Genomic DNA, 17,074 nt, shown 5'->3' with positions numbered 1-17,074 from the left:
AGAACACTATAAAAACAAGGAAACTGAGTCTCCAAGCAGTTAAATAATTTACTAAGGGTCATCCAACTGAAAAAGCGAAGCCAGTTCTGAGACTCCAAAACGTAGATTCTTTTCACCCTTTGCATGTCACCAGAAGAGCCAAGCAGTCATTATCTATGAAAAGAAATACTTTAACAGCCATATTTTTCTTTCATCTTTGCTGCTCTCTCCAATCATGTTTCTTCCTTTTTTTTTTTTAAGTGAAGAAAAAATGACTGCTGCCCGCATTAGGAAATGCCACAAGTGTGGGACCAGCCTCATCAAATCTGAAGGCTGCAACCGCATGTCCTGCCGCTGCGGTGCCCAGATGTGCTACCTCTGCCGCGTGTCCATCAATGGCTACGACCACTTCTGCCAGCACCCTCGCTCCCCAGGAGCCCCCTGCCAGGAGTGTTCCCGATGCTCTCTCTGGACCGACCCCACTGTAAGTGAACAAACGGCTGCCTGTCACTTTGTAGGGGGCAAGTATCAATACTGTGATACAACAAAAAGAGGTCTTACACATACCTAGTGCATTTTGACCCCTGAAAAGATAGGGAACTGCACAGACTGATAACAATACCTGAAAACTGAAAAAGTAGCTAAAAGCTACTCTGCAGAGAGCAGCACTCCCCTATAGTTCATAAGCAAGTTCTTTTGATCCTTTACAGAATAGACTTTCATATGCCATTCAAAATATTTTTCAGCATAGAAAAATAAGGAATGTTTTACATGTATTTGTATAAAGCCAGCCAAATGCTGATACCAAAACCTCTCAGAGGTAACCCTGAAAAAGAAAGCTACAGGTTTATCTCACTTATGAATATAAATAAAATGTCACCAAATAGAAACCATGACCAGGAAAGATTGTTCCAGATGTTCAGAAATGGTTCAGTATTAATAGCTATTGATAATAGTTTACTATATGATACCTTTGGATGATAAAAAGACAAATGCAGTCGGCCTTCATATCTACAGGTTCTACATCTGTGGATTCAACAAACATGTATCAAAAATATTCAAGGAAAAAAAAATTCCAGAAAGTTCCAAAAAGCAAAATTTGAATTTGCCACGTGCCAGCAACTATTTATATAGCATTTACCTTGTATAAAGTGCTTCCCTAATAGCTCAGTTGGTAAAGAATCCACCTGTAATGCAGGAGACCCTGGTTCAATTGCTGGGTTTGAAAGATCTGCTGGAGAAGGGATAGAATACCCACTCCATTATACTTGGGCTTCCCTTCTGGCTCAGCTGGTAAAGAATCCACCTGCAGTGTAGGAAACCTGGGTTGGGAAGGTCCCTTGGAGAAGGGAAAGGCAATTACCTATAATTTTGAAAATGAGACTTAATTTTTACTATGAAGCTGCACTAATCAAAGTCATGTAGACTAATGCAGGAATAGGCAGATAGATCAAAGGGAGACAGCAGAGACAGGAATAGCCCCAGGAGAATTTGAAGTGATAAAAGTTTCATTCAGATCCTTACAGAAATGATAGATTCATCCATTCTTTCATTTGTAACTACTCAGTATTGCTAGGACTAGTCTTCATGGAGTTTACAGTCTTATTAAGTTTAAAACGAAACCCCTTCCCGTGGTTGGTGCAGTGCAGGAAGAGTCATAGAGTGATGTGGCAGAGAGTGTCAGAAGCAGGAGCAGGAAGTCATCTCGGCAGACCTCTCTGAGAGGCAGCGTCTGCAGTGAGACCTGCACGCAAGCCAAAGAAGTCAAACAAAGCCAGCCTGTTGTGGAACAGAGAAGGCCAGTGTGGCTTGCAGGTGGTGAACGAGGGGAGGAAGGTGAGAGAGGTGGGCGCTGAAGCAGCCCGCGGGTCTCACCGAGTGGCTGGCGGGAGCTGTCACAGGCCCGAAGGACACAAGTGACTCGGCCTAGTTTAAGTGGTAAAGGTCGTTCTGGCTGCTCTGTGGAGAGGGAAACATCCAGTAGCTGTTTGGAGGGCACTGGGCAAGCCATCTGAAGATGCTCCAAGGACACAGGAGAGATGACTTACAGTCTCGGAGAAGGCAAGGTCCTTCTTAGCACTGCCTCAAGGCCAGGCTGAGAAACACAAATCCTCTTTGGCAAAAGACACCATAAACAAAGGTAAAGATAAATGAAAAACTGGAGGAAATAGTTGTCACACATAAATTATGTAGATACATATATTGTTAATATGTAAAGAGTAATATGACTGAGTTAGAAATCAGTAAATATCCCTATAGTAATAAGGATCAGTTTGGATGTGGGTAAGAGAAAGCCCAGAAATAACAGTGGCTTAGACATGACAGATGTTTCTCTCTCCCTCCTGTCTAAGTACAGTGGTGAATAGCCCAATACGGTATATAGCTGTAGAAAGTGATGCCATGTATCTATATATAACATGGAGAGAGGGAGAGAGAAAAACGTGGAAAGACTTACATGAACACACATAGCGAGTAGATGGGGTCACAGACCCAAGTTAGCCCCGGGGCAAGTACGTAACTGACGGTGAATGTTGAGCAGGCCAGGACTACGGGACAGCAGGATGTGGGGAATGGGGCGTGCGGAGAGATGGGCACCAAAGATTGACCATCAGTCCAAATCTAAAACACTGTTCAAGCTAGGACTGTATAAGTCAGAGATAAAAGACTTGTTAGCCCCTGGTGTAGAACATCTCCACCAGCTCTAGTAAGAAAAGGTGCTGGGGTGTTGGGCCAGCCCCTGCTGGAAGCCACAGGCAGGCCAGGCAGGCGGCCTCGTCCTCAGAGCTCCCCACAGGCTCAGAAAAGCACTGAGTTCTCTTGAAAATCCCGTGTCCGCACAGCAGGAATAGTCTCCTTCCCGGGTGGAAAACCAGGCTGAGGAACCCAGGAGCCACTCTCACTCCACAGCCCTGTGACCCAGCAAGACCCTTAGCAAGCCTACCCTCCTGTCGCTGAGAAAGTAATCGACCTAAGGGGTGACTTTGGAGCTAGACAGTCACCCTCCTGTTGCTGGTTGAGTGGGGGGAGGTGCAGGCACAGTGGGATGCTCTGTGCAGTGCTCTCCAGGGGGCCCCACGCTGCCTTGTAGCAAAACTCCCGCCCCAGACCTGGCCGTTGGCTGACTTGCTTCCTGGGTCCCAGCCAGCCAGCAGCTGGGTGCCTGCTCATCTCTAGGAACTTGGTGAAGAAATCGGGTCTTTTTCTTCAGCTGGAGCTCCTAGGAAGCATTTCCTAGGCTGCTCTCCTCTCCGGAAACAAAGAGCAGTGTGGGAGTGGCCATGTGCAGGAGGGTGAGCGGCAGGCTGTCTGGCCTCCTCTCAGCCCTGCTTTCCTTTCTGCTCCTTCTCATTCTTCCTTCTCCCGCCACCTCTTTTCTTCCCACACGTGGAGTTGATTATAAAGGTTTCCTTCTGTTGCCTTGTTCGGCCCACAGATGCAACTTCCCTGTGTTTTCTTGTTGAACTGTCGTCTTCTACCCTGAGAAAGGTTCTGTATTTGCTCAAAGTATAAAGTTCGAAAGGAAGGTCAGGCCAACATAAATCCCTGCGATTTCCTCGGGCAGCCACAGCCAGAGATTTTGTTCCACTTGTCCTGTTCCCATCAAAACTGGGATCAGCCCCGTCTCCTTGATTCTCACCAGGAGACCGATTGAATTCCAACCGAGCATCTGTTGGGGCTTCTGGGAACACAAAGCCATTCAGAAGTCCAGGGAAACAAAGCATGCCCTGTCATCCACCCTTCTCTCTGGCTTAATTAACCAGCAAGGCCAGGAAGAATCTCTCGTTTGTCTGTGAGGGAGTTATCCCTTCGTGGTTTGGAGGGAAGTTGAGTTTCTGTCCTTAATGACTGCGGATTGCTTGGGAACTGAACTAACTCCATATTAGAGAGCTGTCAGTTATCTGTTAGTTGTTGAAAATAAGCTCAAAACATTCAACCAAGAGTCTTGTAAAACAAGATGTCTTTTTAGGAAGGAAAAAAGTAACAGAAGCAAGCCAGTCACGACAAACTACAGTTTTCTAGTTTAGGGGTCAGAATGCACAGACAGATCACAGCCTGTAAATGAACAGACATTATTTTGCAGTGGGGGATGGGTTGCCCTGGGACTTTACTGGACCCAGATGAGCTTTTTTCTTGTCCATGAGTGGTAACCTAGTGGGGTTAACGAGTTACACCTTACTGTTACTAGAAGCTGTGTTCAGAGCAGTCACCTAGCAGGCTGGATTCTAGAAGTGGGACAAAATTCATAAGAGCATTTTCTCTTTAAATACAAAACAAAGTTGGTTTTATCTTGGGTTTTGGCTACCAGAAACTGCACAGAATTGTTCTCTACAACTTCTTTGTTTTTTAAATATAAGAATTTGAGGCATGTTCAGTTCAAATAAAACCCTAGGGCTTTTACAACCAGTTTACAATTTGGCACCATTATCGCCTAGCCATTTGGTCAGGAGACTTATTTATTTTTCCTAAACCTGCAGTGGATTGAACCTGACGTTAATATGTGTTAATATATTTAATTCTGTGACTATGCTCTAAGGCAGCTGTATCATCCCAGTTGTATAAATGTAGAAACTTGCAGAAGATTATGTCAGTAAAATGTGGCATGGGGAAACCTGGTGGTTAGCGCTCCATACTCCCACTGCCAAGGGCCCAGCTTCACTCCACGGTTGGGGAATGAAGATCTTGGAAGCTGCGTGGTGCAGCCAGACTTAAAAAACAAACAAAAAAAAAGTGGCCCGTGTTGATCTCAGGTCTTCTATTCTCTCCACGTCTTAAACAAAGCTACCCACCGGCCCTCTGCCCTCAGTTGGCTCCAGTACCGTCCAGCCTGGACCAGCATCTGCCTTCCTGATGGGTCAGGGGCACTGAGGGCACTGGGCTTCTTTGAGACTCTTGTTTGAGTGGCCTGGGGAAAGAAGAGGAGGGGAAAGTATTTCAGAGGATCAGGGAGCGAAAGGTGGAGACCCTTTTAGAGAATATCTTCAGAAAGATACTCCAGACTTCAAGTCGGTAACTAATTGTTAGTTTCAGTGTTTTTTCCCTGAACTTTTAAAATGTACCTTCTGTAGAAGAAACAAGATGGTAAGGTGAACCTCATGTCTAAATACAATGGCTTCTATCACAGCATGGGGGCGGGACCACTTTCTTATCCTACAAATGAGGAACAGGATTCGAGTCACTTGGTAAAACCAGGATGCAAGCCCAGGTCTTCAGGCAGATGTTAGCTCCTTCCAGTCCTAAAGTCTCCGCAGTCCCGCGCGAGGTCACAAGTATAGGAGCTGGCCAGGAGCGGCCCACGGGTCCCTGAGCCCAGTGAAGAGGCAGGCCTGCATAGAGGGGCAGGCCCTCACCGAGCAAGCTGCAGATGCAGAAAGGGGCCTCGACAGTGTGCCCAGTCAGTTCAGATGTGACTCAAGGACGGCACCAAGGAGGCAAGCAGTGTGGCTCAGTCCATTCGACATGGCCTGTGGGCCTGTGTGACGTTCAGCACACACCAGCGGGCCCCAGGCTGCGTCCTGGAGCCTGACAGGAGTCACAGCGTGGCCACCTTCCATGCGCCTCCAGGTTCCAGCCAGGGAGCGTCGACAGAAAGGTTTGGGTTCCAGGCCCCTGTGCCCCAAGGAGTCTTCACAGAACCAGCCAAGAGCCGTCCAGCCTGCGCTCCTCCCCGGCGCCCCTTCGTTGCCTCTCCAGACCCCAGCTGCACAGCACGTGCTGCCCCGGCCGCAGTGCACCCTCCTCCCCCAGTTTCCTGTTGTGGGGGGACAGCTGGCGCTGGGGGGTTAGGGTCTGGTGTTGCTTGGCGAGCTGCAGCCGATCTGGGAATAATTTGAAACTAAATCCTCAGCTCTTTGGAAGCCTTTTATGAAATCATTGCAAGTTTATTAACAACAGCTGTGGCCACACATGACCTAGATCCCAGCCCCAACCCCACTCCCAAAATGGCAGCAGTTGACTTGCAATTCTCAGTCCCCTCTTTAAGGGGAAAAAAGTGAAGAAGAAAAGTCACCACCCTCCCTTCGTGGTCACAGGAGGCTGGCAGCAGGCAAGTGGGTGGCCAGCCCTGGTGCCCAGACATGTTGAAGGAAACAGGCTCAAAAGAATGTTTAAAAGCTTCACAAGAACAGCTACACACTAAGTGCTCAGACATCTGTTTCACGAACCTTCAGCCTGTGGTGGCGATTGTTGTCAATATCATGGGTGGAAACTTTCTCTTCTTCCCTTTAACCATTAGTTGCAATTTCTCTTCATCTTCTCCCATCCAGGCCCTGCTCCATGGGCAGAGCTGTGGGGCTTCATTGTTGAGGGACACATTTTAAGGAATTGGGCTTTGGGGTGGTTTTTCTTCATGAAAGCCTGTCTGCTTTTCTCCCTCACTTGTGCTGGCTGCCGGCATGCCGAGTTGGTACTGGGAGAGGCCGCCCACTGCCAGCCCCCGAATGCTCTGGCTCGCCTCACTCCCCAGCCACCATGTGAAGCAGGCGTGTCAGAGTCTTCCGGGTTAGGCCAGCGTTTCTGTATCTTGCTGAGCTCAGACGAATTCAGCGGAAGGAAACAAAACTCTCCCCCTGTTAAGATGCAGCCGCTCGTTTCTTTACATAAAGTGTTCTTGCAGATCTGCTGGGCGGTGAGATGCTGTATCCCTCTCTGCTTTGACCCTTTGTCCTCGGCATTGTGTTGGGGTGCGCCGGCCCATCGTGAGCACCAGACGTGTTCTCCTCCCTGTCCTCATTGCTCTTGGGCCGGGGGGTGGGGAGGCGTGTGGGCTCCCCCAGTGTGGCCATGAGTAGTGATGGAAGTGCTGTGGACTCACTTCTGCTCAAGCCTGCTGTTTCGTTACACTCAGTCTGAGACTTGCTTACTTACGTGCCCATTCTGTGGATCTGTTTGAAAGGTTTCACCAAGGTTAGGAGGGGGCAGAAAGAAGGCAGAGAAGGCCTACAGGGTCCATCTTAGGCCGTGAGCCAAAGGCCATGGAGAGGAATGCTGGGGTGAGCATGTTGCCTTGGATCGCCACTCACTGGGGCCTGCTGAGGTGTCCAGTGTGGTGATGTGGGCAGTGCGGTCTGTTCCTCCCGCAGTTCCCCAGTGACCGAGGCAGTCAGGGTGTGGAGGGGCACTTAGGCCTCGAGGGGGCGTGATTCAGCCTCCACCTCCACTAGGGGCGGAGCAGTCAGAGCAGCACTGACCGCTCGCTCAGAAGGCTTCAGCCCCTGCCTGCTTGCAGAGTCCGGATCTGCCTGGGCCCCCTGGGGACAGGAAGCCCAGGAGGAGCAGCCAGGCCCTGCCCCGGTCCCAGTCTCACTCCTCACCGCTTAACACGGTGACCTTCAGCCTGTAACTGCATTGCAGAGCCTGTTTCCTCGTGGCCGGGAGAGACACATGGCGTGCAGGCGCGCGTGAGCGAGAGCAGCACACACACAGGCAAGTGGGATCCGAGCGTGCAGCATGAGGCCTTCTAGAAGGGAACCTCAGGTTTTGCATGTGAGATATGGGTACAGAAACAGCGGTAATTAGGCCAAAATCTTCCAAGGAGTTATCTCTGCTGAGATAACTTGGTGAGTTTACTTGTGTTTTTTTAAACTCTTGTTCCTAAGATTGCTTTAATGTGTAAGAATCAAAACCCTGGCTTTTTGTGGCATAAGGAGAAAATCCCATGGGACCCCAAGGTATACAGGTAACTTGGTGGGCTCATGAGGAACTGTGTCAGCAAGGCAAAGACATGCAGAGATGGCCTGGAATAGCACCCCGGTCAGGAGCAGTGAGCGACTCCATTACCTCGAGCCAGTGAGTCCTGTGGCCTTGGTGGTGGAGCCTGGCCTGCATGTTCGGTTCCTGGCTTGTGGGCTCCCTGAGCTCCCGGCTCCTGCTGTGGGTGAGAGGGTCTCAGAGGCCAGTCAGAGACCTGATGTTTCAAGTGGTGTCACATGCACTCCTGGGTAAGCAGACCTCAAGAAAAATCAGAATTTTCAGGGAAGAGTCTCCTCTCTGCTGTCCTGGTTGTTCACCTCCTTGAATAGAGGTATTTTATTTTGCCCTGTTCCCTTTTATTTAGTAGAGAAAGAAGATTTCAGAGTTATGTCCATCCCAAAGAGAAGGAACTCTCTTATATTTCAAAGAGGGCAAGAGACAAGACACTCTTTGTAGAACAAAGCAGGGCCTAAAAATAATCACCTCTGATAGTTCTTAGGGCAGGCAGTCACACTGCCTCCAGTCCCAGTGTTCCAGAAGCTTTTGTTCAAACATGGGTGGTTTAAGTGCTTGAGAGCTCAGGCTTTGAGATTGCAAGGCCTGGATTCAAAAGTGACTGTGTGTGCCTCAGTTTCCTTATTTGTAGTATAGGCATTACTCAGTAGTACCAAACTTCTGGCATTGTTAAGAAATGTTCATGAAGTGCTTAGAATAGGAGCTGACACATAGTAAGCACTCAGTAAGTATTAATGCCCTTATGTCACTGTCCTTCAGATCAGATCAGATCAGATCAGATCAGTCGCTCAGTCTTGTCCGACTCTTTGCGACCCCATGAATCGCAGCACGCCAGGCCTCCCTGTCCATCCACTTACTTCTCACAGTAAACCTGCTATGGAAATGATTAGACCCCCACCTGGGTCCTGCTGGGTCTTCTAGAGGGGTCCCCAGGCCAAGGTGTGTGGAACCTCGAAGCTGGAGTTCTTCCATCACGCCAGCTGCTTTTCTGTTAGGAAGCCAATGCTATTGTAAGATAAAATTCCCTAGCTGCGGGGGACGGGGTGAGTGAGCGAGCCCTCCATCCCACCTGGATTTCCTGTAAGTGACTCAGCCCCTGTGGGGGGCTGGAGGGCAGTTCATGCTGTGATCCAGCCCACACACGCACCCCCAGCCCTCTCAGCATCTTTTTTCCTCCCATTGTTCCCAGTTTCCAGCAGCCTAGGTGTGTACTAGCTTTGCAGAATGCCAAGCCTTCTTCACCAGTGTCCTTGATCACTGTGAATGATGACACGTAGGGCGCCTGAGTGTTTCCCAAGGGAGCTCATGTCTAGAAAAGCCTCAGTAGCCTCACATGTTGCTTACCCAAACCCAGGAGTGTTCTGATGAGGGCCATTCTTCACCTGTTAAGAATCAGAATCAACCCCGAACTGCCTTCTCTCTCCTTTAACATTATTAATTTTTTAAGTTGTGGTAAAATATGTATAAAAGTACATTTTTAAAGTGTACAATTCAGCCTGCCTTCACTCTTGAGGAATTTTAAGGGCTCAAAGGAAACTGTTTGTGGAAGGGAATTCCACCCCAGATGAAGTAAAAAATCTTCCCCCTTAGAGTCTAACGTACTTGGCTGAAAACGTAATTTTTTTCTTTAAAAAAAAAAAAAAGTGTTTGAGTTCTTAGTTTCTAGACATAGTGCCCTGTGACTCCAACCAGTTGGAGAAAGTTGAAATCTGAAACGCCTAACCCATATTCTAGGTATAACTGACAATTTACTTATTATTTATGGTAACAATCACTGCTCAAAATAGTTGAGTGCTGACATTTTCTGGTGAAATGCAGACTGTATTTAGACTCTGAAGAGCACTGCCTAACCAGGGAATGAATGCCAGAACTTGAGGACAAACGGTCCTAAGTCCACTGAGCAATCGGGAGAGTTACGGGCGCAAAGGTAGGAAGGGAGGAGGCCCAGGTCCTCCTGGAGGGTGCCGAGCTTAGCCTGGCGGGCTCTGTCCCCACCCTCTGGAGGGGCTCGGTGCCGGCCCAGCAGTCTGGGCCAGCGCGGGGCCTAGGCCGCTCCGTCGTCCGGAGCTGGCAGACCTGACTTAGGAAGCTTGGCTCGCACTTGCTATGCAAGTGCCTCCCACCCACCTATTTATTCAGGGGCGAACTTTTACCAGGAGCATTTGGATTTATCACAGGAAACTTGGTGTTGATAAAAATGCGGCAGGTGCCCTGCTCATCCATCCCATTTACAGTGCTGTAAGAGGCATGGAGTCCACTCACAAAGCACCCCTCACCCTTCATTCCTCATCCTGACAAATGAGACTCTGAGGAGGAAGAGGGGGCAGGGCTCAGGGGTCGGTCCTCAGTGCTGTGAAAGTCCTCTTTAAGCCCATGGAGAAGACCACAGTGGAATGCCAGCTGGAACTGTTTGCAGCACAACCATATATGCTCCCTGGGGAAGGGGCCAGGTCTCCCTGATTCTGAGCTGTGCATCCAGCACGCTCAGTACACACTCCCGACTGAAAGAATTCCTACACCCGCCACGTTTTCAAGTCAGACGTCAGGATCAGGGAACCATCAAAGTAGCTCTTTGGGGGGTTTCTGAGACTTCCCATCTTTCTGAAATCTCACCCCTGGCGTTTCGGGCAGCTTTCGTCCCCTCAGTGAGGCGTGCCTGTGCGGTGCTGGGTCTTACACGCTAAGCCCGTGCAGTCCCTAGAGCAGCCCACTTCACAGAAGAAATGCAGGGACTCGGGCGTTCAGGAATGTGCGGGCCCAGCTCTCTCAGGGCAGGGCAGGGCAGAGCAACAGCTCTCCCACGTTCCATTCTTCTAGATCACTCTTTTCTTAACCTTTCTTCCTAGGCTGGCCACTGGCAACAAAATGCAGGTGTTGGCCAGCTCCTAGCCTAGATAAGTAGGATTTATCTTGACCTTCACATGGAGACCTTCAGTCTGCGCCCACCAACACCTGCTGTGCTCGTGGAGCTCTTTGTGTTGATTGGCTGAGCAGTTACTCCAAGGCAGTAAGTTTCCTCACCTGGGGTGTTCGCAAAGAGGCTGGGTGACCTCTTAGGATTTTTTGTGGAGTAGGTGTCCGATGCACACTGAGCGAGTGACCCTCATGACTCCAGGATCATGGCAGGGCCGTCACTGTCTGAAGTCAGTGTGACCATCTTTGCTGTGACCTTAGTAACTGCCCACGGCCCGGCTCCATGCTGAGACTGCCAAGCTCTCCTGTGGTCCAGGGGTTCCACGTGTTCTTCACATCCCCCCATTCACATCTGCAGAGTTCCACAGGTGATGTCAGGCAGTGTCTAGTCGGAGTGGAAAATCCAGCTATCACTGACAGTTTTCCAGCCCAGACTTCACCAGGCCTTGCCTCGTGCCTCGTCTAGGGCAGCACTTGAGTCCAGCAGACTTCCCCACCCCCATATTGGGCACCCCTGCCCTTCTTACTTCTGCCCAGCCCGCCTGCCCTGGACTCTTGGAGAGGCTGCTGCTGGACCCTAGGAGACGGAGCACGCCTGCCTGCCACTCGGTTTTGTCAGCTTCTGACTGCAGCATCTGCTCTGCTCCTTGTCCAGCCCCAGTTCCCGGGGTGGGCTTGAGTCCTGCACCCTCCGTGGCCGTGCCAGTGCAGCAGCAGCCCTGTGGCTGGCAGCAAAGACATGCGCCATATTGATGGGTCTTGTGAGTGTCCTCTCAGCCCCTAGCCTTTCTGCAGGGCCGCTGAGGAGCGGGTCGAACCCCAGCACGTTGCACAGGACAGGCCTGGGCCAGGTGGAGGTGAGGGAACCATACGTGGCAGGGACCCCGAAGTGTCCCTGGTGAAGCCCACATGTCTGCCTGTGCCCAGGCTGGGACCATCCACATCTGAGTCACCCATTAGCAAAGCAGGCCTCCCGAGCATGAGTCTGTCCGGGACTTCCTAAACTGCTGTGCCTTCCTCGTGGCCCAGCCAGTGCTCTGTGGGCAGGATGTTGCTCCGTCTGTCACCCACCACTGACTAGGAGCTGACCGCCAGCTTCAGGGTCAGCAGGCCAGTGAACTGTCCAGCCCAGTTCAGGGAGTCTGCAAGACTTGCAGGCTCTACTCAGAAGGGTGTCTGTGCCCAGAGCTTGTAGACTCAAGATCTAAAGCTCCTCAGGCCCTGCCTACTCCAGACTCAGCCCATCCCAAGCCTTTGGGTAGCCCTCTGCCTGGAAGTTCTTAACCCTGAGCTGAGTGAACGGAGCAGGCTCTCAACCCGGCCCCTAGACGGCCACCCGCCCTGCACAGGCCCGCTCTCTCTCCCAGCCTCACGGGAACACCATCTGGTGCTGAAGGAAGAAGGTTCTTGGAGACCTGGGAACGAGGGGTGTGCAGACCCATGGCCTCCTGCATGTCCCAGTAGGGCCTGAGCCCTGCATGGAGCTGGCTGAGGGCAAACTTGTCATCAGTTGCTTTTCTTCTAGGAAGATGATGAGAAGCTAATTGAGGAAATCCAGAAGGAGGCCGAAGAGGAACAGAAAAGAAAGAATGGAGGCAAGTTCTCCCCAGGACAGGCCCTGCGCCCAGGCAGTTCGTATCCACGGGGAGGGGAGGATGCCCACTGCTTGCCTCTGTGGGAATCCCGGCCCCCTACCCGCCAGGGAACGCCCAGGGAGGGCTGTCCTTCAGGCAGGCCCCAGTCTACCCCACCCACAAGTCCAGCTCCCTCTGGGAAAGGTCCCGAGAGTTTAGAGGCAGTGTTAGCAGCTCCGTGAAGGCTGGGAGGTAGGTCCTAGCTGGTGAGATTGAACTTTAGGAAGCAAACAGGAGCCACAGCCAACTGAAAAAGACAGGAGACCCCTCTGAGGCTGGAGGAACGCGATGGAGCTCCTGTCAGTGGCCACCTAGGCGCTGGCTCAGAGAGAGGCTCCCACACCCGCTCCACCCTTTCTGAGCTGATCTGAGCCACCGTCCCCTAAGAAGACTCCTGTGGGCTGTGATGCTCGCAGGAACATGTGCTTTTGTCCTTGGTGACTGCTGAGAAGGGTGGGGGCTGCACCCGTGCGTGCATGCTGCCTTGGGGACTTCAGTCGGCCTTAGTCTGGCCTGGCCATCACTCCTATGTCCACCAGGAAGAAGGCAGGTCGGCGGTGCGTGGCCTGACCTCTAGCAGTTCTGCTGGGTCCCCAGCAGGTCTGCACGCAGTGAGGTTAACCCTTCTGTCGACTAAATCTCACCTCCTTTTCAGAGAACACCTTCAAACGCATCGGCCCCCCCTTGGAGAAGCCCCCTGAGAAAGTGCAGAGGACCGAGGCCCTGCCGAGGCCCGTGCCCCAGAACCTGCACCAGCCGCAGATACCCGCCTACGCCTTCGTGCACCCACCCTTCCCCCTGCCGCCCGTCCGGCCCGTGTTCAACAACTTCCCCCTCAACATGGGCCCCATCCCGGCACCCTACGTGCCGCCCCTGCCCAATATGCGCGTCAACTACGAATTTGCCCCCATCCACCTGCCCCTGGAACACAACCTGCCCATGCACTTTGGCCCCCAGCCTCGGCATCGCTTCTGATGCCTGGGCCCCGCCCCTCCAGGGAGCCCCGTCGAGTGCCTGGCAGTGGAGGCTGGATGTAGATGCTCCCTCCCACCCCGGCCCAGGCCCATGGCTGTGCCAGGCCTGCCCAGTAGGGGTGGTGGACTTGGCTTTCAGAAGGGTGGGCAGAGTTTCTTCCTGGGAAGGGCCACAGCTCCTTCAAGAGCGACCAGCTGGTGGTGGTACCCTGTGGGTGCCCATGAGGATTGGTCTGGCACTCCCTGGGCAGAGATCAGGGGCAGCGAAACCATCTTCCTGAAGAGTCCTGCCATTCTAGCTTCCAGGTGGGGGCCCTGGCCACAGGGCACCCATCTGTCACTCATATCCCTGTGGGAATAGATGCAGGGAAATATTTGCCTCCATCCCCAGCCCCTGGCAGACAACAGAAGTCTCTCAGTTAAAACCATGTAAGCCTTCCTCACCACAGCAGTGTGACCCATAATAAAGTGACGTAACAGCGCAGTTTGGAGAGCCACGAGATTGGACCTGGGTCCAGCAAGCCTGGTTCTCCCATCCCCTGCTCCGAGGCCTGCCCAGCGTGAGGTGTGCCCCACCGCCCTGACCAGCTGCTCCTAGTGAGGGGGTGACTGAGTGATGTTCACAAGCCTGGGAACACCACTCGGCGGGGGGAGCTGTGGACTGTGTCCCTCAGGCCCCCACTGCCACAGGGGTTCCAGGGTCTCCCCTCTTGGCCATCGGATGAGACCACAGGGAGCCACTTCATGCAATGGGATGTTTGTGTTTTATCTGAAGAAACATTTGCTGTCCACTCAGTTTTCACTTTTCCAGTTTTCCGTGGCCTACTCAAGTTTCCCTCAATCCCTATTACCTACCGAATGCCTGGCAGCTGACGGTGGGGTTCCCGGAATCTTCGCCAAACACAGGGCCTTTCTGAGCTAGCTGTGACAGCCAGGTGGCTCTCCTTGGAGCTGTGTTTGCCACCCCAGGTTCTCCCCCAAAGGTGTGGCGGGGGCGCTGGCTGTCCCCAGGGCCAGGGGACCTGTCCTGAAGTCAGGACTCGTTTGGGAGCCCCTGCCATGCCGCGCGTGGACTTTGGCTGTCCAGCCCCAGCCAGGTGTCAGCTGCGCCCCAGCACACGCTTTGCAGCATGTCACCACACTCCATCCCGCCTGCAGAGCCGTACCCCCCTGGGGATGAACCTGCCTGGCCCCAGTGTTAGCCTCCGTTCTCTGGGTGACACTCCGATGGCTGTGGGCTCCCAGAGCTCACACACACAGACCTCAGTGCAGTGGACATGCTCCATGTCTGGGCACCCTCTGCCACCAGCCTCAGCTGTTTTTCAGAGATTAAGCTGGAGAGGAGATGAGGCTGAGTTGTGCGTCCTTGCTCTTTTCTCCGGATCTGGGCTTGAGGGGTGCGGGTGCTTGAGGAGAGGCCACACCAGCTATCTGCTGCCAGGGGGCCCTCCCTGCCCAACCCTGCCCCTGCCCCCCGCCCCTCAGGTGCAGCTGCAGGGTTTCTCCCTGTGCCTGGAAGACACGTTCCGCCCCCCTGCTCCCCACAGGAGGGCTCTGAGAGCCAGGAGCTGCCAACAGGTGTCCCCAGGTGCTGTCTGCCTGCTCAGCTGGTGACAGTCTCAGCCCAGCCCAGCAGAACCTGCTAGGTCTCTGACCCAATTCACCATCCAGCGAGGGAGCCAGCCTCCACCATGGCCCTGTGGCCCGGGGTTCATGGCTCCACGGAGGGCCTGGGGCAGCGGCAAGGACAGAGACCTCAGGCAGGTGTGTGCCCAGCGCCGGCCCGGTGACTGCCCTAGGCCCTGCGCGTAGAGGCACCCGGCACAGGGAGACCAGAGTGATGGTCCCCTCAAGGCCAATCCCAAGGCTCGTCTTCTGAGATGAGTTCTGGCAGTTCTTAGCCACACAGGGCAGCTAGGGAACCACTCCTTCCTCTCTGAGCCCAGGGCACCCAATTTCCAGTGTTCCTCTTCCAGCCAGCGTGTGGAGTGGCTGGCAGGTCAGCGGCCACAGCGCTGTCACCAAGCGTAAGTCCCCGCGTGTCTGTGAAATGAGCCTGTGTGTCCACATGTCCTGGAGACAGCACCTGGGTCTCGGTCTCCTGGAGAAGTGGTCTGTCCTAGTGATGGGGTGGGGGGAGAGACGGGACATCCTCATCTGACAAGACAGTCAGTGGCCTCAAGACACTAACGCCGGGACACCCGCAGAGATGAGCCCCTGTCTGGGGACAGCAGTCCTGGAGGCAGCCAGCACCTTCCCCTCTGGGCTGCTGGGCTTGCTCCCCGGAGCGAAAGACTGCCCAGTGGCAGTCCTGTTCTTGCCTTAAAACTGGAGAGAGGAATCTAGTATTTGCACTTAGCAAAAAGTTTTAAAACAAGTGTGCATGACCAGTCACATTGTATAAAAACAGCAAAAATGATTAGTTTATTACATTTTTTTTTCTTTCTGGTAGTAAAAATACATAATTGTTTAAACTACTGTGTGTAAAAAGCTTGTATTATATGTAACTTGTTTTTTTTTGTAAATAGATGTTTGTGCAGACTGCTCTCTGGTTTCTTTTCTCCGCACACGGCACAATCAGGCCCTACCACCCCCTGCAAAGTTACCAGGGCTGCTGGGACAGAAAGCCCATGGATTCCTGGGACAGATAACGCCTCACCTAACTGTTCTCCCAGAGCAGAGGTCGGGAGGCTGCACAAGAGCTGCAGGATCTGATTCCAGAGCTTCCCCCGAGGGGCCTGGCCTGCCCAGGAGGGAGGTCTGGCGATCCATCACATTCACCCTGCCTGGGGAGCTGCCCAGGTCAGGTGGGGCACAGGGGGTACTTTTGTCCGGTTTTACTGTTTATCTGGCTGCCCCGGGCTCTGTGGCATACAAACTCTTGGTTGCGGCATGTGGGGTCTAGTTCCCTGACCAGGGATCAGATCCAGGCCTGCCGCACTGGGAGCGAGCATGGAGCCTTCGGCACTGGGCCACCAGGGGAGTCGCTGTGTGCTTTTCAGCACAGAATCACCTTTGACAAAGCATGGTCAGTCCGTCTTCCAGGTCTCTGCAAGCAGGCCACTGAGTCGGCCTGGGAAGTGGATGCAGAGGGGAGAAACCTCACTCAGAGAGAAGGCCAGTCTTGAGAAGGCAAGAGCCGCTGTTATGGCCCCTTAACGCTTGCCATGTTTGCCAGGCCTGGAGGCCACTGAGTCACGGGCGGGCACTGCACGCTCGGGCTCAAATCCAGTTCAGAACGTCAATAGACCACGCTATCCTTGTCCCCATTCACAACTTTTTACTGAATGGTGTTTTGTTTTTTTGTTTTTTGGTTTTTTTTGCACATCTGAAAAAGGCGTACTGAAGTAAATCCTAGACAAAACTTAATCTGCATTCCCAGCTTCTAAATTGGTATTTTTTTTTTTAAGTTTACTTATGCCATCTAGGTCTCGTTCCTGTACACGTTCCATATTTACATATTTGCAGCACCATCGAGTACTCTTGCCTGGAAAATCCCATGGACGGAGGAGCCTGGTGGGCTGCAGTCCATGGGGTCGCTAAGAGTTGGACACGACTGAGCGACTTCACTTTGACTTTTCACTTTCATGCATTGGAGAAGAAAATGGCAACCCACTCCAGTGTTCTTGCCTGGAGAATCCCAGGGACGGGGGAGCCTGGTGGGCTGCCATCTATGGGGTCACACAGAGTTGGACACGACTGAAGCGACTTAGCAGCAGCAGCAGCAGCACTATCCTAGACTGCTCTACGGCTCCCATCGGTAGATACGTCCTGTTTTCTCTCCCAGTCCGCAGTTGTCTCTTTTCCATCCTCCCTTCAGGCCACCAGAGTCACATTCCCCCTCTTCACCCTGCTCACCCTCCATGTCTC

The 17,074-nt window shown here is 52.7% G+C and overlaps 1 protein-coding gene across 3 annotated transcripts in view; it reads left to right on the top strand.

Moving 5' to 3' along the window:
- RNF216 (ring finger protein 216) overlaps positions 1–17,074 on the top strand; it is a 122,160-nt gene that overhangs the window by 104,882 nt on the left and 204 nt on the right. For 2 of the 3 annotated variants that reach the window (XM_027528093.1, XM_027528092.1), the window contains exons 15-17: positions 241–463; positions 12,122–12,191; positions 12,886–15,749. In XM_027528093.1, coding sequence (XP_027383894.1) covers positions 241–463; positions 12,122–12,191; positions 12,886–13,205 — 613 coding nt within the window. In that variant the 3' untranslated portion in view covers positions 13,206–15,749. Of the gene's footprint in view, positions 1–240; positions 464–12,121; positions 12,192–12,885; positions 15,750–17,074 lie in introns of those variants that run through there. The other variant, XM_027528094.1, reaches the window with a different exon arrangement.

Source organism: Bos indicus x Bos taurus, chromosome 25 (genome assembly GCF_003369695.1).
Source record: "Bos indicus x Bos taurus breed Angus x Brahman F1 hybrid chromosome 25, Bos_hybrid_MaternalHap_v2.0, whole genome shotgun sequence".
Taxonomy (NCBI): domain Eukaryota; kingdom Metazoa; phylum Chordata; class Mammalia; order Artiodactyla; family Bovidae; genus Bos; species Bos indicus x Bos taurus.
This window is presented reverse-complemented; position numbering and strand designations above follow the sequence as displayed.